The sequence below is a fragment of the Dermacentor albipictus genome, chromosome 6 (assembly GCF_038994185.2).
Source record: "Dermacentor albipictus isolate Rhodes 1998 colony chromosome 6, USDA_Dalb.pri_finalv2, whole genome shotgun sequence".
Classification (NCBI taxonomy): domain Eukaryota; kingdom Metazoa; phylum Arthropoda; class Arachnida; order Ixodida; family Ixodidae; genus Dermacentor; species Dermacentor albipictus.
The window spans coordinates 76884048-76907302 of NC_091826.1; the positions used below are offsets into that span (position 1 = coordinate 76884048).

Sequence of the window (23255 nt, forward strand, 5' to 3'; positions counted from 1 at the left end):
GCGATTGGCCTTGAAGCTCGCAGAGCACAGCGCGTTGCGTAATGCCAGTCTCCGAAAGTTAGCTTCGCCTCAGTACACTATTGTTAGGCGGTGAAGCATAACAAGCGCGGGAAGGGGGCAATTGTCACGGGACTCAGTATGTATTCCTTAATTACACATGCGTGCACCCCGTCTCCTGTCAAAGTACAAGCCCTGATATGCCTAATAAGCGTACTGGCAGGCCTTCAGAGCTTTTTCAGACGTGCCTGTGGTAATTTTAGCCCTTAAAGGCAGTTAAAGACATGCATTAATTTTTTTCAGACTGCCCGTTTTTTTTTTCAATTTTTTTTGCGGCCCCTCGGAAGTCAGAAAAATCAAATGTTGACTGTACAACTGACCGAGAGGATGCTTCAGATGATCCATGTGGTGAAAGCGTGGTAGAAGGAGGATGAGAACAGAAAGGACCGACGCACTGAGGAATTAACGGGAAAAGAAGGGTGCCGCCGCCTTTTTGAAGGAGCTTGAGCTAAAAAAACTAAGTGTTGTCTGACGCTGAGACACAAGTGTCCTTCATCCAAACTAAAATAAATTGTTTAAGCAGTGAAACCCAACACTGAGATGTTGTGTACGGGCTGAGAGTATGTCAGGACAGTTGAGGTTGACTTCCCAGCTGCTGAGAGAGAACCTTAGTTGTGACAAAGTTCAGGACCTCATACAGATGAGCTGATACAGATGAGATGAGCTGATCATACAGATAGAAATAGCTGATGTTAGAAAATATTTACTTATGTATGCATCTCCTTTTCATTCGTATTTGAAAATGTTCGACTCAATTTAGAATGGGCTTTACCATTTCTTTCGCTGTGCATTTTACTAAAACCTTCCTTCTGTTTTCTTTTTAAATAAAATAGATATTACTCCTTACTATTCAAACTGGATTAAGCAATTTTTTGTTTCAGCATGCTTACTAGAGAGTGACAGCATCGGGCAACGTGGTGTTAGCGTGTCTTGACATAAAACAAAGTTCTGGCTCATTCAGGGAATTTCGCAAAGGTGCTCAGGGAAAACCTGGAAAACTCAGGGAATTTGGAAATGTCAACTTGGTAGACACCCTGAAGATGACAGGAAGCAGTGCGGCCTCGCTGCTGCCCGGCAGTCACGTTCGTGGGAACATCGGGTCACGTGGTTTAGGTGCGTTTATTGTGCTGTTCTGACATGTCGAACAGGTAAATCATCGCAATAAACGTACTGATGAGGATGAACCGGTTGTCCAACAGATGCGACCGCCGGGGAGTAGTGAGGACGCGTTGCTAGCATTGATTTCCCATTGTCAGTTCTGAGTTCGAAAAGTCTTTTTCGACATGAAACAAATAGCAGCAAAAACACAAAAGGAACAGCCGCGACGTGGATGCGAACCATGCACCGCAACGTGAAAATCCTACTTTATCGTGACGCCACCGCGGAGTCTTGCGTAGGTGCTCCTCCACTTGTAATATTAACCACCGCCTGAAACTGTTCGAGCTTTTACGCAATGCTGCTGTTGGTTTCGGCGTATGGAATGCCAATTCTTCCGTATACTACATAGTTTCTGATTTTTCGTCTTATCTATATAACACTTGCTGCACAGAGCCATTTTCGTGTCAATTTCGAACCCTGAGCCCCCCTGGTTCTGATCGCCCTCACAGTGAACTACAGCACGTAGATTCTCCCTCTTTATTGATCAGCATCCGATGACTGGAAGGCATCCGAATATGATGGGCAGCTTTGTATGCATCATAGCCCCAGTTCACTCAAGGTAGTGTGAAGCGTTGCTGAATGCCGTTGCGGCAGAGCTTTGGACCTTGGGAATCTTCCGCCTCCTTGAAAAAGACAAGCTGAACTGTACACACTATTGCGATTCAGGGTCCGAGCGGCCATTAAGGTGCCGTGGCTGGTGATGTGCCATGTGCCAGGCGATCGAGAGGTCCGGGGTGATGTCCAATAGATGAGAAAAGGGGTTTATTTACAAATTAACGTGATGAGAGTTTACATGTACGAGCACGACTACGAACACCAGTACGAGCATGTACACCCTCCCCCCCCCCTCCCTACGCCGCCAAAGGCTAAAAATCCGCTTTTCAGCGCTTTTTTTCTCCTTTCCATCATTTTGGAAATTCACTGTTCGTCTCGGCCACCCATAATTATCGAACCGTTCGCGAAATCCACCCATTACGTCACCCTTCTGTCGGACTCCGCCTCCAATGTTGTGCGTCCGCCGGCTCCATACGAGGCAACGTCGTGGCAAACTGCGAACTTGATGTCGACGTCGTTTCCACGGAAGTCCTCGGCGTTGGCCCCTTTTATCAATTAGTGGGCCATTCGTGACGGTCCGCTTGTCAGGTTCAAGTAGAGTGGCCTTCGCTGTACTAATTGCATCCATGGAGGGCAGTGGGTTTTGACCGCCTCCAAGTGAGGTCCTTTGTCCGCGCGTCGCAGTGTATGTCGCATCGAGTGTAGTCCAAGCGGGCGTTCGTCAGATTTAGTCGCCAGCTCCCTGGTCCTAAAGAAACAACGATGCCAGTGTGAAGAGCCTTTCATAGCTGCGCACACGCCTGCGGAGCGTTATTTTTCGGGGAGGGATGCCGGGCACAGCAGTGCCAAACGCCAATCGTAACAACGCGTACGTCCATCATGTGTTCAGACAATTCAGTCTCAAAAATGTGAACAGCTATACGGCGCTTATCAAAGCCAGTTCATTCGACACTGTGTTGATACTCCTGGAAGTCGTTTTGCCGTCTCAGCATACGAAAACGCTTTTCGATTGGCAACAAAATTGCTTTGATATAATGAGTCGGACAACACCAGTGACATCGGAACGTTGACGCATTATGGCAATACCAAGTTGTGGTAATGCGGCAATACTGGCCTCTCAAGACAGCGGCAAGTTGTTGGAACTTTAGGAGAGTACTTAGGTGAGGAAGCTTTGGAATGGCGTCTGTGTTCGGGAGATCAGTTCTGCGGAGGCCCGCAAAGTGGAGGGATGTTCATGAAAAGAAAAAAGAAGCGACTTCCACCCCTATTGTAGCACGAAGGTACAAAGGAAACCCACACCGTTCTCTCAGAAACAAAGCTATGTGGTTTAAGAAAACTTTGCCTTCCCCGACCAGGATAAAATTTGCTACAACTCGGAAGCGTTCTTTCTGAGAAACCTGTGTAGATTTATTTTTTAGCTTCGTGATACAAAAAGAAAGGTGCACGTCAATTTTATTTTCAGGTGTATGTTTGTGAAAGAGCACATGAAACAATGGTTGCAACGAACACAATCGGGGGGAGATGATGGAATTCAGGAACGCAAGGCCAGCAAGGTTTTCTTTGAAATACACGAATACGGGTTTTGTTAATTACGTCAAACCCTGTCATGAGCTTTAAGTAATCGAAGAAATGTACAAACCCGTCGCAAGGCAGAGGTACTGCAGGAATATTTGAAATTTAAAATCTGTTTCTTGATTTGGTCTCGGCCAAGCTGAAGCAGAAGCAAGGTGATGTGGATGCGCACATTTGCTGTCGCTATGCACCATGCTTGTGGCAAAACCTTTACCTCTTTACCGTCGTGCATTCCAAAATTGCGCACAAAGGCTTCGTACGATCTTGTTTGACTCAGACGTGCCTTTTTTCAAACTTTCGCTTGTGGCCCATGTGAAACCTTTTTTCCACCATCGCCATTATTGAAGCGGAAACAAGTCACAGCGGCGTCTACTTTTTTCCGGCTCCGCGTTCAACTGCATATTTCAGTTGGCTAAGCTAGCCTCCGAATTGTAATGGAACTGAGTGCCAATATTTTCTTTTCTAATCTTTTCTTAAGACTAATCTATTCTTTCTAATCTTTTCTTAACACTTAAACAACACTTCTATTGCGGTTCTATTGCTTCTATTGCTTCTAGTGGTTCATAAGAAGAAAGCTTAAAAACGCGCCTGTAAGGACTAAAATGTTAGCCTACAATGCAATAGTGAGATCAAAGTTAGAATATGCTTCTGAACTCTGGGACCCGCATACCATGAAAGACACAAAAGAACTTGAGCGAGTACAGAGAAAAGCAGTGAGATTTATTTACGGGAAATATGCCAAGAAGGATTCACCGTCCTCAATAATGTTACAAAATAGAATACAGAGACTCGAAATACGCAGAAAAATAAATCGTCTTGTACTACTACATAACACACTTTCTGGAAAAAATAATATGACGCTACCCGCTTCCATATGTCGGCCTTCTACAAGGAGAACACGACGCAGTCATGAGTATTTGCTTGCACCGATCTTCGCGAAAACAAACGCTTACAAGTACAGTTTTTTCCCTCGAACGGTGAACGACTGGAATTCACTTCCCATTAGTGTATTTCAGTGTAAAGATTTCATGGCTGCATTGCAAAATCATTTTTGTGCAAGTTAGCGATGTTGACATTTGTGCCTCTTTTAGTGTATTATGTTCATTTCATGTTGCATTGTATGCGCTTTTTTGTGTTTTCTTGTTTGTGACATGCCCCTCCTGCTTGGGCCAAAGTATTGGCCTGCAGTATTATTAAATAAATAAATAATTGCGTTAGATCTCATGGTGATATTTTGTGAGTTCGGTAAATAACATTCTCCAATAGTGCTCTTTCATGTTGTGATTATGACCTTACAGCTATCGTGCATCTGTAAATAGTGTCTTAAAGTTTTTTTTCTACCATTCCTCTAGTATGAGCATCTTGCGAAAATTCAGCACCTGTGAGGTGGAAATGTTGTGGTATTGTGCCGTCCCCGACTTCTGTTTTTCTATTGAATTTACAGGGTTCATTTGTATACTAGAATGCACATCTAAAACGCGAGGCATTCCTCTACCTAGTAGCAGCCAGGGTCAAATGCGGGGCCGTCCAAGGCCACCAAGTTTGTCGCCGATGCGTGCGCTCCTTAATGTGCCTGCTAGATGGCCTCTGTTGGCTCGGCCCCCTCCTCGCTCCACGCGCCCGCTCTCTCTCTCAAGCGCTCACTCACGCATCGCTAGTGCTCGGTTCCTCCACTGGGCCCTGTGCCGGTATGCTCGCCACAAGTAGACGGGGCTCGGTTGCGCCAGTTTTGCCGTGTTGCGCGTAGACCTTCACTTGTAGATACAAAAATGTGCCCTGTAGATGTATCAAGTGGAAGAGGAGCGTTAAGGCACTGCAGAAGTACGCGATGTGTACCAAAGTGGCGAGGCAGGAGGAGGGTAAGCGACGGGTCGACGAGATAAGCATGGTCCAGCAGCGGTAGACGATGCCGAGGGCCGCCGAACGAGCTACGGAGGCCAAGCGCCGCCGATTGGAAGACCACCACTTGCGGGACGCAGATTCGCACTTTAGAAATCACTTTGCTGAAGACGAATTAGGTGCGGCTTGTCAGGTGGGAGAGCACCTCCGGTTCCCATACGACGTGGTCAGGCGTGCCATGGCCCGCGAAAGTGCGTGGTGGTCCTCAAGCGAGCGTGACAGGGTGGACGTGAGTGCGGTCGCGCTTTGGACAACGCGCACGCGAGCAAGGCTCCGCATTGTGTTGGATGGTCATCAAGGATGGTTCCTTCCATAATACCTTTGTCTGTTCACAATTTACAGCGTTTGTAGCTGCCAGAAATAGAACAAAAGAAGCAATTTTATTGTGGTTTCGGTAATGATTACAATTATGGGGTTTTTGCATGCCGAAACCACGACCTAATTATGAGGCACGCCGTACTGGTTTACTCCGGATTCACTTTGACCATCCGAGGTTCTTTGAGGTGTCCCGAATGCACGGGACACGGGCGGTTTTTGCATTTCACCCCCCCTCCCTCTCCCTATCAAAATGGGGCCACCGCGGCCGAAATTTCATCCCGCGACCTCGTGTTTAGCAGTGCAACACCACATCCGCTAAGCCACCGCGGTGGGTGGTTTAGGTAATGGGGATGTGACTGAACGACTGATTGACTGACTGGCTGCCTGACCAATTAAATGACTGAGTGAGTGACCCACTGAGTTACTGACCGAACGAGCGACTGTGCAACTGATGGACTGACTGGTTGACGTATTTTATATTTCAAGGTGGGGTCATGGATGCTTCAAGTGAACAGCTCAAGCACGGACCGAGTCAAAGTCAACATCCTGGTCGTGTCCGAAGTCAGAGGCCCTACAAAGATGCCGGTATTGGCTTCATGTGAAGTGCCAAAGAGACCGGTTATCTTACCTGATGAAGGATACATAGACGTCTATGTGTCGAAAGGCGATAAAGCTGTCGTTGGCGCAAAGGTTATGGCGGTGGTGGTCAATACGCAGGGGCTTTCCTTCCTTCCACTATTTGACAGCGGTATAGGTAAGAGCATCGCTGAAATAATTTGTTCTCGTTAAACTTGGCAAATAGCGCTGCGCATTTTATATATTGATATAGTATGATGCCTGTTGCACAAAAAAAGACACACAAAAAATCACGCCGACAAGATCCAACCTGGCATTCTATTGTGAAAGGAGGATTTATTGGCTGCAGCTCACCTTACCCACTACCGCAGCACTAATTTCGATCTGCGCCTGCAATCGGATAATTTTTTTTTCTGCTATCAGGGATGCTGAATGCAGTGGTATTTGAACTAATGTCGAACAGCTTCCTCGAACTATCCGGTAGGCTGTGTCACGGAAGCAGCAATGGTGGCGAAAGTGAAATGTTTTGCGCGCGCTGCGAACGGTGTCTGGGACCTCGGGTACAGAAATGGGGTTTCAGTTACAGTTTCATTTATTCGCGCTCTAGAAATCTTAGTTTTTAAACCTATGCTGCAGCTGTCTTTTGCTCCATGTTCGTGGTGGGCAGGTTTTTTTTTCACTGGGGATTTTAGCACTAGGTGGCGGAAATGACGCCCCTCCCCCCCCCCCCCCTTGCATGATGGTGCCCGGGAACGTCCCGCGCCGCTCAAGCCTGCTGCAATCATAAATTGCTGGGGCTCCTGAACTTGTCTCAATGGCGGACATGCTTAGCCGTAATAAAATCGGTCAGGTACCCCTGTGTCTCACCGCCCGAGTTTCTTGGCACCTGTTTGGCATCCTCATCATGTCGAATACAGGAAAGCCAAAGACAATAACTGTCCTATTCAGATGAATAGAATGGATTAGTGCCGGCATTAGGGCCCATCCCCGGACACTGAGGTCAATTTTGTGTCCCTGCCGGTGGTTGCACCGAAGTCATAAATTGTGTATCGCGCCACCACAAGCAGCGCTGCTTTCGTCGACAGAAAAATATTTGCTGTCTACGCTGACGTTGATAAGTTTCTGTACTACAAACTTGTTTTCCTAGACATGAAACAAGAAGAAGATGGCTACAAGTCTTCTACAATGACTAAATATGCGAAAAGCCGAAACGCAGTTTTTTAAGAAGCGCCTAGAGTAGTCAGGCTCGTCTCTTCCTCTTCCCTCTTGAGACTCTGAGCCATCTGGCGATGCCACCGTGAAGTTCGTGCACCCTAATTGCGGAAATACAGAGATCGAGGGCGGCGTCAGCGAGGTCAATTAAACATCGGCACAAACCGCGGAGCACATGCTCAGTGCTACACTCACCGTAGTTGCAGCATCTTAAACTGCTGCTAAGTGTTTCGCACACAACTACTTGCTAAGTACACCGCGTATAGGTACGGTAATAATAATCGATGTCAAAAACAATTGGCATCAATGAAAAATGCATCGCACTTAAAGGTGCAATGTGGATGTCCTGCCCGGCCCCGACTCCCGCCTCCCCCCCCCCCCCACCTCTGAAGAAAAAGAAAAGAAACCGATATGCACGTGGGTGTTTCACCACAGAGAAAGAGTCAATGCGCAGAGGAACCGAATAGGGAAGTGAAACTGGAAGGAAGCCACCCGCAGTGGCTTTCGTGAATGCCACATCTTGGCGACTAGGTTTAGAATAGAATAGAATAGAATAGAATAGAATAGCTTTATTTCCATCTACTTGATGGAGGAGACTGCAAGTAAAAGCTGCTCCAGTAGGCAGCTTTACGAGGCCCGCAGCCCCCTCTACAGAATATTCGGCAACAGCATACATGCAAGCACATATGCATTATACATACATATATACACATACACATATGTATACATACATATATATACACATACTCGTATATACTCTCATGAACCCACATACTCGCATTTACACATGCACACCCATATCCATACAGAGCCACTGGTGACTAAACCAAAAATACTTAGGGTAGCTTGTGTGGTCCTCGTGGTGAATACAAATGAGACAAGAATACGCCGCTGAACATTATATAAGCATTAAGCACATCTTTCACACCTACATCCAGTGGCGAGGAGATGCTAATGGTACCGTTACGCGTCCTTTATTGCTCCGTGGTACAGCGTCATTGATTCTGTTATTTAGCTTATAATCGCCAAATCAAAAAAAAAATAAATTAAGGGGTTTGACATGCCAAAACCACTTTCTGATTAGGAGGCATGCCGTGGTGGAGGACTCCGGAAATTTCGGCAACCTGGGGTTCTTTAAAGTGCACCTAAATCTAAGTACACGGGTGTCTATCGCATTTCTCCCCCATCGAAAAGCGGCCGCCCTGGTCGGACTTCGATCCCGCCACCTCGTGCTCAGCAGCCCAACACCAAAGCCCCAGAGCAACCACGGCGGGTAATCGCGAAATTTGGTACAGCAGTTATCATCAAAAGTTGGCATACGAGACTAGCATAGAGAAATGAAAGCTAATTTCTTTTACGTGGTATTCACATGGCTAACGTGACAAGTTTTGTTGTTGTTTCTGAGCTGCCGCAGTCCTGCTAATTTTCGGTTATTTACTTTGTCATATCTAAGCTATATGTTTTATTTTTCAACGGTTGGTTGCCGAAGAGTATAAAATATGAAGAGAGCACAGGCGCGATTTATTTATCGCGGTTTTGCAAAAACAATAATTGAAATGACAATGAACCACTCTTTTACGGCAGAAAACGCTGTTGGCAATGTTGCTGTTAACATGCCAAAAAATTAAAGAAGTAACACTTGGCTTCAAGACAAAGCAAACCTACTACCGTGCGTGATCAGATCTCTTGACTTTTCTTGCGTTATACTTAATCTCTGAAACATTTCCACCTATCACAACCGCGATAACATCAAAAGAAACATGACTAACCATAGACGTCATCCGTAGCTACGCGCCTGCATTTCAGCAAATTTTTCAGAAAACGGTAAAACAGCGGTTTTTAACCCTTCTAGTCCGTTCCATCAACGGTTACTTTGCAGGCCCCGGAAACTTTCGTCAGACTGCCCAGTTTTGTCATTGACAACGTAGCGTTCACGAAGGTAATAAGGTTTAAGACTTGCGCTGAAGCTTCTCGCAGAGTACTCCAGCAAAGCACGTGGGCGACGCGATGGAATCGATGCGGCATACGAGATGGCAATTGCCTCGGAGCAGAACTAGCAGCCTCCACAGGCGTCTCGAAACACGGGGGCAAGGACGAGATGAGATCTACAGATAACCGTTACAGTCAGCTTCACCTTTATTGTCTCTTACGCTTAAGTCAGTGCATGTCCGCTATGCCTAAGGTCCCTATAGATAAAGTCCCCAGATAAAATATAGGGACTTCAGCTATACCCACCCAATGCTAGTGTACCTGACGACAACGCTCATTCGAACACAACGTTATGAACAACACTGCCAGGGCTCCAGTAATAAATAATTATTTAATGATTGATCCTCTAAATAATTAATTAAAGAAGTAATTGTTATAGGGTGATTGTGCGTCCACTTCATTTCTCCCTTTTTTGCACATCGTTTCTGTACTTTCCTTTTCACAGCAGAATGGACTGTCGTAGTGTTTGCGAGAGAGAGATAGAGAAATAACGTTTATTTGCACCCGCAAAAAGAGCCCCAAGGAGGCAAGAGTCTTCCTGTCTCCTCGGCTTACTCCTCCCCTTTCAGCTGGCTGATGCTCCTTGGAGCTCAGCGGTGTCCAGGGCCATGCGGATGACTTCTCTTTGGTCAGCTTTCTTTGAGCTGGTCATTAAAGTCTCCCAGGATTGTCTATCCCTACCTGGCTTATTGTATCTAGGACATGTCCATAGTATGTGGATCATGTCCGCCTTTGCCCCGCAGTGTTTGCAACTCATGGCCTCAATGCTATCGTGCCATCTCTTCAGAATGTAGGGGTTGCAGATCACCCCCGCTTGGAGTTGCCTCCATGTTATCTCTTCCTGCTTACTTAGTTTCTTATGCGCCTCTGGCAGTGTTTTCCTTCCCATTCTATAATAATCGAGAATTTCGCTGTAAGTGTTTATACCTTCCTCTTTTTGTAGGGGCTCCCTGGCTGTAGAGGCTGCATTGGTGGACCGGTAAATAAGCTCTCGGGCCAATGCATGCGCTTTCTCATTGCCGGGCAAGCCTTCGTGGGCAGGAGTCCATATAAGGTTCACTAATTCTTCTGGAATTGGTCCTTTCTCCAATATGTTGAGCGCCTCTTTGGAGATTCTCCCTGCGGTATAATTCCTGATAGCTGTTTTGGAATCTGACACTATAATTTTCACCCCTTTTTGAGTCAAAGCTAGGGCTATGGCCACCTCATCTGCAACCTCCACACTGTTTTGCGGGGTACTGCAGCTCTTTGAGTTCTCACCGTTAACCTGTGTCGTCACTGAGACAAAACCTCGTCTGCTTTCATATTCTGCTGCATCCGTGTAGAACACCCCTTGCTGTTTATCTAGTGATTTTTGTAACGCTTTAACCCTGTCTTTCCTCCTGTCCTGGTGGTGAGTGGGATGCATATTCTTCGGGAGTGGTGGTATGCGTATCCTGTCTCTGATTTGTGACGGGATGGCTCCCGTGTTTCTTACTTTGTTGTTAGTTTTGTATCCTAGTTTCGCTAGAATTCTCAGACCACCTCTGCTTCGCATTAGTCTCTGTTGCTGGGAGACTAGTGTGGCTTCGATCAACTCTTCTAGGGTGTTTGAAATGCCCATGTTTAGTATCCTCTGCGTAGATGTGCATGGTGGCAGGTTTAGGGCTGTTTTAACTCCTTTCCTAATAAGGATTTCTATTTTGTTTTTCTCGGCCCTTGTTAGTTTAAGGTACGGTGTTGCGTATGTAATCTTGCTGATCGCGAAGGACTGTATTATCCTTAATAGGTTAGCCTCCCTCATGCCTGCATTCTTGTTGGCGATTCTTCGGAGGAGTCGGCAGGATTGGCTGACGCTCATTTCAAGCTTTCTAATCGTTTCTGTATTTCTTTCATTGTCCTGAATGTGCATGCCTAGCACACGTATAGCTTTTACGTTTGGAATCGCGTCCCCATTAACAGTGAGTTTTATCCCGTGGTTATGGATTTTCTTTCGCATGTTCTGTGGACTGATGAAGAGAGCCTCCGACTTCGTAGCTGAACATTTAAGTCCGCCTTTTTCTAAGTGCTCTTCAATTATATTGATGGCCTTTTGCAGCGTTTCTTCTATGTGGGCGTCACTGCCTCTATTTATCCATAGGGTGATGTCGTCCGCATAGATCGTATGTTCTAGCCCCTGTACGTCCTTAAGTTTGTGCGGGAGTCCAATCATTACTATGTTGAAGAGAGTGGGTGAAAGTACAGAGCCCTGCGGTGTCCCCTTATTACTGAGCACTATCCCTTTCTCCTCGTTACCCCCTAGACTGACCGTTACTGTTCTGTCAGTCAGAAAGTCCTTTATATACTCGTAGGTACGTCTCCCTACGTTTAGGTTATTCAATTGTTCTAAGATTGCCCTGTGGTCTCCGTTGTCGAATGCTTTGGCCACGTCTAAGCCAACGATGGCTTTCGTGTCCTTCGTTTTGTGGTCGATAATTTGCTCTTTAAGCTGTGGCATGACATCACACGCAGATAGGTGTGCTCTGAAGCCTATCATTGTGTCAGGGTATATGTCTTGGTCTTCCAAGTATCTGCTGATTCTAGATTGTATCACATGTTCCATTAGTTTCCCGACGCATGACGTGAGGGATATTGGTCTGAGGTTTTCGAGGCTGAGCTTTTTCCCCGGTTTTGGAATTAGGACTAATTTAGCCTCCTTCCATTCTTTGGGGATTTTACCTTTCTCCCAACACTCTTGCATAAAATTCGTTAGGTTTACTATCGACTTGTCGTCTAGGTTCCTCAACATCCGATTGCTGATTCTGTCCGGTCCTGCAACTGTTTTCGTTCTAAGTCGATTCAACTCGGCCCTGACTTCTCCTACCGTGACGGGGCTGTCCAAGAGGGGGTTCTCTTCGCCTTTGTAGTCCGGCAGCGTTTGTTGCGGACCACATTTAAGATATCTATCCTTAACTTCAGCGAACAATTGCCTATTACTACCTTCGTACTTATACACTAGTTTCTGCATGTTGCTACGCGTCTCTGATTTGCTGTTTTGGGGATCGAGTAGCTGCCTCAATAGTTGCCATGTATTTGATTTACCAATTGTGTGATCCATCTGTTCGCATATGCTGTTCCAATTTCGTTTCGTGAGTTCGAGTGCGTATTCTTCAATCTCTCCGTTCAGGTGCGCTAATGCCCTCCTAATGTTTCTATTGCTTCTATTCTCTTTCAATTTTTGCTCTAGCTGCCTCTTTTTCCGCCATAATCCGACCATTTTCCGGTCTACTATCTCTTGCGTTTCGTCCGCCTCCACCTGTTCGGTGGCCTCTTCAACCGCTTCCAAGAGGGCTTTGCTCCAACTGCTTAAATCCTTGAGCTCCACTTTTTCGGCACATTTCTGCCTAAAGAGGTTCCAATTTACCGCTTCGAACTGCGTGGGTTTGGGAGTTGGTATGCCGTGTTCTACCACCGTCTCTATTATTCTGTGGTCGCTCCCCAAGTCCTCTCCCGTGTTACACCATCGTGCGGTTATGTGTCCCCCTATGAGTGTAAGGTCCGGTGTGGTGTCCCTGGAAACGCTATTTCCCTTTCTAGTCGGGATTTGAGGATCTGTTAGTAGAATTAGGTCATGCTTGGAGATAGTATCCCATAATTCTCTGCCTTTTTGTTGCGAGGTTTTGTACCCCCAAGCCGTGTGTTGCGCGTTAAAGTCTCCGACTATGACTATGGGGCTGTTCCCTGCAATGTTTTTGGACCTGTCGATGAGCTGATCGAAGCCACAATTCTTTTTTTGCTTAGGAGAGCTGTATACGTTGAGAACGTATAGGCTTCTATCTTTTCTTTTCCTCGGTACTAGTTCAATAAGGACGTGATCAATCGTATTTGTGTCAGTCTCGTGGAGTACTGCTGCTAAGTTTCTTTTAACTAAAATAGCTGTCTGCCGATTCTCTCCTTGCCCAGTGTAGGCTGTGTAGCCGGCCAATTTTGAATTTTTCCCACACTCTTGCAACGCAATGACATCTGGTTTATCGATGTTAGTTAGGAATGTTTGTAGGACTGCTCTCTTTTTCAGGAAGCCCCTACAATTCCACTGCGAGATCGTGTTATTTTGCCAATGCATTTTGAATGTTAATTAATTGTGTTTTAAACCAATCGAATTCCGCTTTTAAAGCGAAGTCGCGTTTCTCAAATTCTGCTTTGAGGGCGATGTCGCGCTTTTCGAATTCCGCTCGAGTTTGTTCCATGAATTGCATCATAGCTCCGTTCATCAGGGTAATATCCTGAGTAACTTTGTCCATCTTGCTGTCTGAGTCTGTCTCTCCCGTTCTCTTCTTTTTGAGCGGGGGCCGATCTGTTTTAGGTTCTTGGTCCCCTACACTCTCTTCCTGTCTCGTACTCTTTCCACCCTTCTCTCTTTTCATCTCCTCGATTATCTTTAAAAATTCTTCCCTCTCCTTTTTCCTATCCTCAATCAGTATTCTGATTTGTTCTTCCTGCCTCTTAATAAGCGCTTTTAGCTCCTGGTTTTCTCTATCCTTTTCTGAATCCTGGGAGACTTTGCCTGACCAGCTCACCTTGTTACTTGTTTCCTTCTGTTGTGTCTGCTGTTGCGGCGTCTGTAGCCTGGGGAAGGACTCCGAGCGGCTCCTGGTCTTGCTGTTCGATCTCTCGCTTGGCCTGCTTTTACGAAGTTCCTCTTGGTTCGCCTCATCGGCCGCTTGTTTTTGCTCCCATCGTCTCTTCTTCACGATGTACGGGGTGCGGAATAAATTCCTGCACTTCTTATCCCCGGTGACGTGGTTTTTGCCGCAGAGCTGGCACTGCGGCTCGCATTGATGTCCTTCTTGTGGACTGGTTGCCCCACAGCCTCTACACCTCGGTTCGTCATTGTCACACACGTGTGATCTGTGGCCGAGTCCGCCACACTTGTAGCATACTTCGTACCTCTTCTTGTATAGGAAGCACCGTAGAATAGCGCCCATGAAGAAAACCGTGCGTGGAACTTCCTCGTCGTCAAAAGTTAGGAGGAAAGTTCTGGTTTTGCCCATTCTTCTTGCCTCTACGTTTGTCGGGTTGTCTTCATCCTCGTTGAGGTTGAGTAGGACATCTTTGTCGGAGTACATTTCCTCTATGCCGTGAATGACTCCACGCCCACAGCTTTCTGGTGCGTTCACGTACGTGACGACCCCGTAATCTTTGTCTCCGATTCTGATCTTCTCTATCTTGCTTATTTTTTTAGCATTCTCCATCGATAATGTGTGGTAGATAATCGTACCTTGTTTGGTGTTTATCACGAAGCGGTCTCCCTTGGCTTCTTGTAGGCTGACGCCCGCGCTTTCGCGCACTGCTCTTCCTAGGCTCACTTCCGGTGCCTTCTGAAGCACCGAGAGGCCTTCTCGTAGTCGTAGAGTCACTTTCCAGCCCGTGGCAGGCAGTCTCGGTAGGTTCGATGCTACCGATAGCTCCGCTTCCTTCTTCCCTGCTCCCTTCTTGAGCGCGTCGCGCCGAGCGTCCGCCGAGCGTCCGATCGTCGTCTCCGCGCCAGCTGGCACGGTCTTCTGCCACCTTTTCGCCAAAACGGTGAACCATCCTTCGTTGTCGGGTCCCTTAGGATCCTTTTCGTTGCCTTCCACCGTCACTTCCATGTCGCCGCTTCTCGGGGAGCCGCCGCTGGCCTGGAGCTGTCCGTCGACGCCGTCCACGGCCGGGGCCATGCCGAAGCCGGGGTGAGGCTTAGCGTGGCGTTGTGCTCCGGTTACAGTTTTTTAGCCGTAAATCACTAAAAATCGACTCACAGGCACAAACAATTCTGTCCACAGGGTCCTTGTCACTTCCGAAAATCGATTGTAGCACTATCGCAGATCATTTTGCCAGAAAAACCACCAGAATCCTTGGTTGTTCGCGGAGCCGGCGTAAACACGTCTTCACTCCTCGACGCTACCTGAGAAAGCCTAGTGTTTGCGACAAAACTTGTTAGAGGAAACGCCGGCGTCGCCACCACTTCCCCACCATGAACCCGTGGTTATACCTCGCGTACTTATGGAATCTTTGTATTTTTCGGCTTCAATTTCGTTTATTTGACAATAATTATTTTTTATGGATTTCCAAGCAGTCATATAGCTTTTTGAAAACAGCAAGGCAATTAGCTTGGGCGATGACGCGTAATCACCGCGAGACGTTGCATAATTATTTGTAAAATGACTTTGAGATGATCTAAGGCCAGAAATGAGCTGTTCAGGCAAATCCACGGACCAGCCACATCAATCATGTCAGCCAATAGCTTATGCTCGCGCCTCCCATAAACACCTCCCGACAGTAGCGCCTTAGTGCTCTCAAAATATTTGTCGGTAAATTGATTCGGACTGTGCCTCACTCACGTCTAAAGAACCCTTCTGGATGAGACAGTGATGCCAGGTTATGCCATAACATATTAGTGTCTCTTCCGTGATTGCCGACCCGCCGCGGTTGATTAGTGGCTACCTGGTGGTGGGCTTAGTAGCACGACGTCGCGGGATCGAATCCCGGCCACGGCAGCCGCATTTCGACGGTGGAGAAATACGAAAAGACCCGTCTGCTTAGATTTAGGCGCACGTTGAAGAATCCCTGGTGGTCTAAATTTCCGGAGTCCACCACTACTGCCTGTCTCGTAATCGGATTGAGGTTTTGGCACGTAACACCCCATATTTAATTTTCTTTGTCAAACTTATCGCTTTGGCATTCACACTGTATTCCATGACTTTGAAGTGCCTATGTATCTGACTCCTTCTGCGAAGTTAATACCGAGACTTATCACAGAGGCCACTACGGTGGCGCTGGCTGCATGTATACGGCACTGATTGTGTCATTACCGTGGCAGTAACAAACTTCTGACGATAAATATCCTATATACCTAGGAAGAACCGAAATTGACCTGCTGTTGCTCGGAATAGATACGTAACCTTGTGCTACAGACGACGTCGCATAACTACAGTAGAGGGACTTGCTTGCGTGTAAGCGTAGGCGAATGCCGTGTGCGCGTTCACCAGCTCTTGCCCTAAATTCGCAGATCCCGACGATCGCGAAGTTGACGGAACCTACAGTGGATACTTCACACAGTTCACGGGTGCGGGACGGTACTCTGTCTTTGCTTACATTTACGGAGACAGCAACACCAGGCACGCGTACCGAAGGAGAGACCCCCGTGGTTCTGGTTTCAAAGTTTTTAATCATCCCCCACCCGGTGAGTTGGTCATTTGTAAGTTTTCGTCAGATAAGTACGTCTCTCTTGTTTGCGCTTATTACGGTAATGACTAGTGAACTACAGCCAGACATGTATGTCGTAAATGTGTTTAATGTTGCTTGAAAGGCATTCTTTGCACATTTCTCGCCGACTGAAAGGCGATGCTCGGCGCATGCGGCGCTGCACGCGCTCTTCCCGCCACTGGTCAGTGCTGGGCTGATCGCTGCGCAGCCGAACGCAGCGAGGTTTACAAAGCGAAGGCTCTCGCCTTTCAAGGGATACGAAAACGTGTCTCCAGAGACGCACCCGGCGTCCGAAAAGTGTCGGCAGGTGCCCTAGGTATGAGCATTGCGTTTCAATCGCTGGGCACTGTATATACACGTATATGCTTAGAAACTAAGACAATTTGCGCGTGCAAACGAAGGTCATTGAACTTTTCCATGCCAATACGGAGGGAAAAGTACACGAACCACGGTACGAAGCTTCTGCAACTCATTAGTTTCTAAACCGGTGCTGCTTAAAGGTGGAACGACCGATGAGGAAGTTGTGTTGGTGTTAGTATAATTTCCCTCTTGTGGTGGTTTTGAAATAAAGGAGTACTGTGTTTTACCGATAGCCATTATAAAGAGCCCTTGAAAGCATTTACCAGAGGTAATAGATAGCCTTTATTGTGGCAAGGTATATCGCCTTTCACAAACAACAAGGCCATCGGAAATATGCATATTTCTACGGTTTCGTAACGACCATCGGAATAATGCAACAGAAGTGTAGCGTTCTCATGTGTAAAACAGCGCCACACAGGACAGAGAACTAACCAGTAAAGGGCGATCACAAATTAGTGACTAAATGGTATATTCCAGATATCCTCGCTTTGTCTGACATTCAAGCATAAATAGATCAATGATATTGTTTTTATTCTTTGGTACCTTTGAAAACGTTCCCACTGCTGCAGATGTATCAGATGGTAACTGCAATGTCCGTTTATATTCCTCATTTGTTATACTTCTACTTTTTGCGTGTTAGCTTTCACGGAATCGCATGCGGTTTCCGCGAACTCGTGCATGTGTTTATTGTAGTGTGTAGCTATGTTTTCTGTACATCTGTAGATGGGGTCGAGGTTTCGTCTGGCCAAGTGGTCTTTGAACTGGACGTCATGTTAGGCACTGTTTAAGGAGCCAAATAAATAAAAAAGAAAGCTGACTTTCAGTAAAACGCATAGACCGATGGTGTTGAATGATTGCGAGAGCATGCATTAGCCAACTACACCAAGGGCAAGAGTTGAAGGCTAAGCAATTTGAACGCATAACAAATGGCTACCTGACAGCCAATGCAAATACACCATTACACGCCATAAATTAGCTTCAAGGGTACCTACCGCCATTTATAAGATCCTTTTAAAGTCAGTCACTTTAGACAATACAAATGTCATTTATAGGTAGGGTAACTCGCAGTCATGTGATAATAATCAACAGATGGCCAAATGCATCTGGTATATTGAAACGTGCGAGTGGAGTTTGCATGAAAAGGACAACGAAGCTGGGCTGGCTCGCGCCCGGTGCGGTGGACTCATTTCGCTAAGCGATACCTTTGCATTTTTCATCTTGTAAGTAAACGCGATACATCGTCACAACTGTGGTGAAAGGCGCGCGGTAGGCCACGTACTATCTAGCGCTCGCTGAGGGACACCGTTTGCCAACGACGCAAGCACAACAGTACTAGCTTTGCCGCTGCCGTCGACTTGCGGGTGGACTTGGCACCACAAACTCAACAAATGAACTCAAACGGAGACACCAAGCAGCCGTCCGTGAGGGCCCCTTCTCACCGCCACAGGGAGCCGCGGACCATCGAAGGAAAGTCCGGCAACGACGTGGATGAGTGGTCCGTATGTTGCTGGCGAGTTGTCTAGCGTTTTGTTATTCCTTGATTTTACAGTGTTAGTATGGTTTGAGAAACATCAATACACTTTGACTACCTGGGGACTACTTGTGGAAATAGTAAAGAAATGCGTTGGAGGCCCAGCAACGAAGCAGAAACGCGCGGAGCAGACGTTGTCGCAGAGGGCCCAAGTCACCGGGGAAACTCTCAGAATGTGCATTGAAGGGATACTGAAACCATGGAAGTCGGTGGGTGCCCACATGGCGAAAGAAAACAGGGTGGGCCATATTCTCAAAGGTATTGCCGAGGATTTCTGCCACTTCCTCATCGAGAAGAACAGTCTGGTACCAGTAGCTGACATGATCCATCAAACCTTCGAGGCACTTGAAACACGTTGCATCACTTCGATGTTTGGACGTCTGGCCAACGTCACGATGGTCGCCACCGTAGATGCATGCCATGATTCACTACCTGCTGACCTTTCCTCCAGCATTCGTCTTGTACGCGAGAAACTACGTCGGCATGCTTCTGTTCCCCTGCAAGCTAAATACGCGCATTGTCATATACCATCCACAACTATCCATGCTGCGAGTTTCGACGAGCGCAGCTACTCCATCCGCGAGCCTCGGCTAAGGGTTTCATTACCAATGGCCTGTGACGTCGAGCCGTCTTATGCGCACCGTGACAGTTTCAGCTACAGCAGTCGACGGTCTCATTTCGTTCTAGACTGGGAACTGCCTGCCGGCTACACCCACAATACCGCGACTTTTGGTATGCCGCGTGAACGCCCCGTGTGCTACCCGTGCGGTGTTCGTGGACACATTGCCCAATTCTGCGCTACGCGAAGTCACCCACGTACGACATTTTCCGAGCGATCTGCGACGTTCCCACGGCAAAGGCAATGGCCCGATCATAGCAGCCGGCCTTCGGATTCAAATTCCCAGCAGTCCGTGTACCGGCACAACGTCCGTAGTGACCCTCCCGTCTCTGTGCGAAGCCTGGCGCCACCTACTACGCGCAAGCGATAGTCACCATCTCCATGGTCCCAGCGGCAGCTTTCATCTTGGCCACTGGGAAACTAGCCTGTGCGGCCGATGGAGGTAAGGTCGCTGGACGTACCGCATTACACACAAGTAGGCCGTCACAAGTTTCAATGTTTCAAAAGAAGCTTAATGTGCTTGTTGACGATGTTCCCACAATGGCTCTGATAGACACCAGAACAGCTGTTTCTATTAAGAGTTTAGTTTTCTGGAAATGACTTTACCGAAATGTTACGTTTTACGGGGAAAGGGCTACTAACTTTCGTGCAGTAAGCGGCGCGTCTTTGTGTCTAATCGGTGTATGTACCGTGTCTGTTTGTCGCTGGGAAGGCCCTCAAGGCAGAATTAGCAGCACTTGCTCATTCCCCGCATGACGTTACCCTTGGCATCTACTCGTTGCAAGAGTGCCGTGGGATACTGAACTGCGGAGCAGGGAAAGCCCTGTTGTCCGCTCTCGCCCAGGAGCCTGCCTGTCGAAGTGACCACCTCGAAGTAATTAAAGGTTTTTCTCTTCCACCTTGGTCCACGACCAGCATGCTACTTAATGGATCGACCACCAACCCGAGTACAGGCTCATTCGACATTGTGATTGAGCCGTTGCCCTTGCATAGTGTGAAGAAAACCATGTTTGTGCCTCACTGCCTTGTATCACTTGCTAGCGGAAAATAGTAGTTATGGGTGGTGAACGGTACATCCGAGTCGGTCATGCTCCCGGAGAGTACGCGCATTGCACTACTTGAACAGGAGTGTGGCATTTGCATTAAAGCCCTAAGCAACTGCGCCAAGTCTGATCGTGCTGTTTCTCCGTGACAGATAGGAGTTTTTAAAAATGATTAGCATGAATCTTCATTCGCAGGAGCGCAGAGCTTTAGTTACATTGTTGGCCAGACACGTTAAAGTATTTGATTTAGCACAGAAGGCGCACGGAACTCAGATACCGAGCTCGCACATTCGTCGCGAGGTTGACAGCGGATCTGCGCATCCTCTCCAGCAGAAGCCTTGCCGAGTTACCGCGTCGGAGCGCAAAGTCATTTCATAGCAAGTCAACGAGATGCTGACCACCTGCGTTATTCAAGAATCGTTGAGTGCCTGGGCTGCGCCTGTTATATTCGTTAAGAAAAAGGCCAGGTCGTGGAGGTTCTGTATCAACTGCCGACGTCTCTACTCCATAACCAAGAAGGACGTCTACCAACTTCCTCGCATCGATCACTTCACCGACTACTTACATTCGGTGCCTTATTTTTCCTCAGTAAGCTTGCGATTCAGGTACTGGCAAGTTCCTATGGATTTGACTCACAAAGAAAAGACAGCTTTTGTAACGCCAGGTGGTTCGTTCAAATTTAACCTTTCGTTCGCTTTGTGTAATGCCCCCGAAACGTTTAAAAGATATATGGACACAATTTTGCGGGGCCTCAAATGGTAAATATGTTAATGTTATCTGGAAACATAACATGTTCGAGGAACATAACCATCGCCTTGATCTTGTTCTAACCTGTCTGGAGGAGGAGGAGGAACTTCATTATTGCAGAAACCGTTGCGCGTTTTATTCCTGGGTGGTTCCCTCTGACAGGGCTCCACTGGTGATCGCGGCTCGCCGGGCCTGGTCGAGGGTCGCCAGTTGGCTTCCCAGGTCCAGTTCGGAGAGTCTCGCCTCCCAACACCAACTCCAGGGAAAGGACTGCCGTCGCCTGCAAACTAACACGTACCCACACTTGTCTCGTCTACACGCAATCTCCCCAGACAGTTATACGTCCCGAACATGTCCCTGGTTTAGCAACCACACAGCGGCACTCGCGCACAAAACACATGAATGCACCGACCGTCCGGGCGACGCAATTTCCCCACGAGTCACAACACACACACTCACCTGCCTGGAGAAAGCTGCACTGACACTGAAATCTGAAATCTTTTGGAGAACGCGAAACACTGGTTCTGGGACAATTTGTGGACAAAAATGGCTCTAGAATGGATCCGCAGAAAGTCGCCGCTGTCAGCAACTTCAAGAAGGCTCAATCTCTTCGGGACCTCTGAAGTTTTCTGGGCCTGTGCTCATACTTAGGCCGCTTTATTCCAAATTTTGCTGATCGGGCGCGACTACGGACTGACTCGGTGCAAAAGGACGTGCCTTTCACTGGACACTGGATTCTGACTCTCTATTTACACAACTAAAGTTGATGCTGACATCGCGGCCGGGGCTGCGCCACTTTGATTCTTTTGCTCCTCTATACAGAAATGCATACCGCTGCCAGCGGAGTTGGCCGTGGGCTACTGCTCGTCCAACGTCGTAACAATGTTCAATTCGTGATTACCTATGCAAGCCGTTCAGTGAGCAAGGCAGAGCGCAACTACACAGCGACAGACCAGGCGTGCCTGGCAGTCGTTTTCGCCGTTCACAAGCTTCGCCCATACGTAACGGCCGTCGTTTCACAGTCGCCAACTACCGTCATTCACTCATTCACTCCTCTGGCCGACTTGCGCCATGGGCTCTGCGCTTACAAGAGATTGACTTTGTATTACGCTACAAAAGCGGTAATCGCCACACAGACGCTGACTGCATATCGCGCCTACCTCTTCCTACGACTGAGTGCGAAACCGACAACTTCGATCAGTATATCGACGCTATCGACGCCCCGTTCCCTGATCTCACGACATTCCAACAAGCACGACATGACGACCGTGGCTTAGATCCCCTGTTCACCTATGCGAAAGAGCACGTCAACAAGAGTTGTTTTGTAGTCCATGACGACATCCTCTACAAGAAAAATTATTCAGGCCAAGGAGCCCGGCCGCTTGCCGTCGTTCCACGCGCTTTACGTTCCCACGTTCTTCGCTTCACGATCAACGGTGGAACCTGCGGCTTCATGGACTTTGTCCGAATGTCTCACCGCCGCCATCAAAGGTTCTACTCGCCCAAGATGCGATACGACAAGAAAAAGAATTGCCCGCTCTTCCACTACTGTGAGGAGGGGTGCAAGCAAAGTTCGGTATTCGCGGCTTCTTCGTTGTCGTAACGCCTCGGCTTCACGGTCCCTCACGGCTAGGTAGGCACGTCGATGACGAGCCTTTTCTCGAGCGAGTTTCCGGCGGCGTTCATAAACCGCCGCCTGTTTTTCAGCGGAACGCATGACGCGCCGTTCGCTCCCACTGCGGTTCCTTCAACGCAGCCTACTCTTCGGCCGAACGAACCAAACGCGGCCTCCCCTTCTGAGTGCAGGGCCTAAACTGGCGGGACATGGCGGGCGCCGAGGCGAGGAAACGCGCGATCACAGCCTTTCCGTCCCCCTCCTGTGGGAGTGGATGCCTGTGATTCGCTCCAATCACAGGTGTTGTAAGGATTGGAGTCGAGCATTAATTAGATGGTAGCTGGCCGATGCCGTCGTGCAACTCATCAACTCAGGAACGCTGAGTACGTTGTTGAAGTGAAAGACTTGTTCCCATTGAGAACGAAGAATATGGGTTTATTTACAGTATCTGCATACGGACGTTGCAGTTCATCGGCCTATCATGAATGCGAGAGAAAAGCACACTGAGCAGCCACGCAACAGCCCCATAAATACACTCTGTCCTTCCTAGAAGTCTAGGTGAAACAAAACGTTCGACCAGTGTGAGCGTAGCCGAGCCGCCTTTGAGCGGGAGGGCTTACACACACACTTCCGCACAGGTTGCACTGCCTCCACCAAGGTGAGGTGGTCTTCGCAGAAATGGGTCTTGCGTCTTGAAAGGCGCCTGGGACGGTGCCGCCAAATACATTCCCTCGGGAACTACCCTACTCCCGATAGACCAGGTCGGTGGTGGCGAGTTCACTAACAAAGCCTGGTTGGTCG

The 23255-nt window shown here is 47.9% G+C and overlaps 1 protein-coding gene across 5 annotated transcripts in view; it reads left to right on the forward strand.

Moving 5' to 3' along the window:
• The window catches only part of LOC135897121 (calcium-activated chloride channel regulator 1-like), a 115509-nt gene that overhangs the window by 63373 nt on the left and 28881 nt on the right, over nt 1–23255 (forward strand). For 3 of the 5 annotated variants that reach the window (XM_070540871.1, XM_070540874.1, XM_070540873.1), the window contains exons 11-12: nt 6046–6144; nt 16343–16516. In XM_070540871.1, coding sequence (XP_070396972.1) covers nt 6046–6144; nt 16343–16516 — 273 coding nt within the window. Of the gene's footprint in view, nt 1–6045; nt 6314–16342; nt 16517–23255 lie in introns of all 5 variants that reach the window. The other 2 variants (XR_011515259.1, XM_070540872.1) reach the window with 1 other exon arrangement.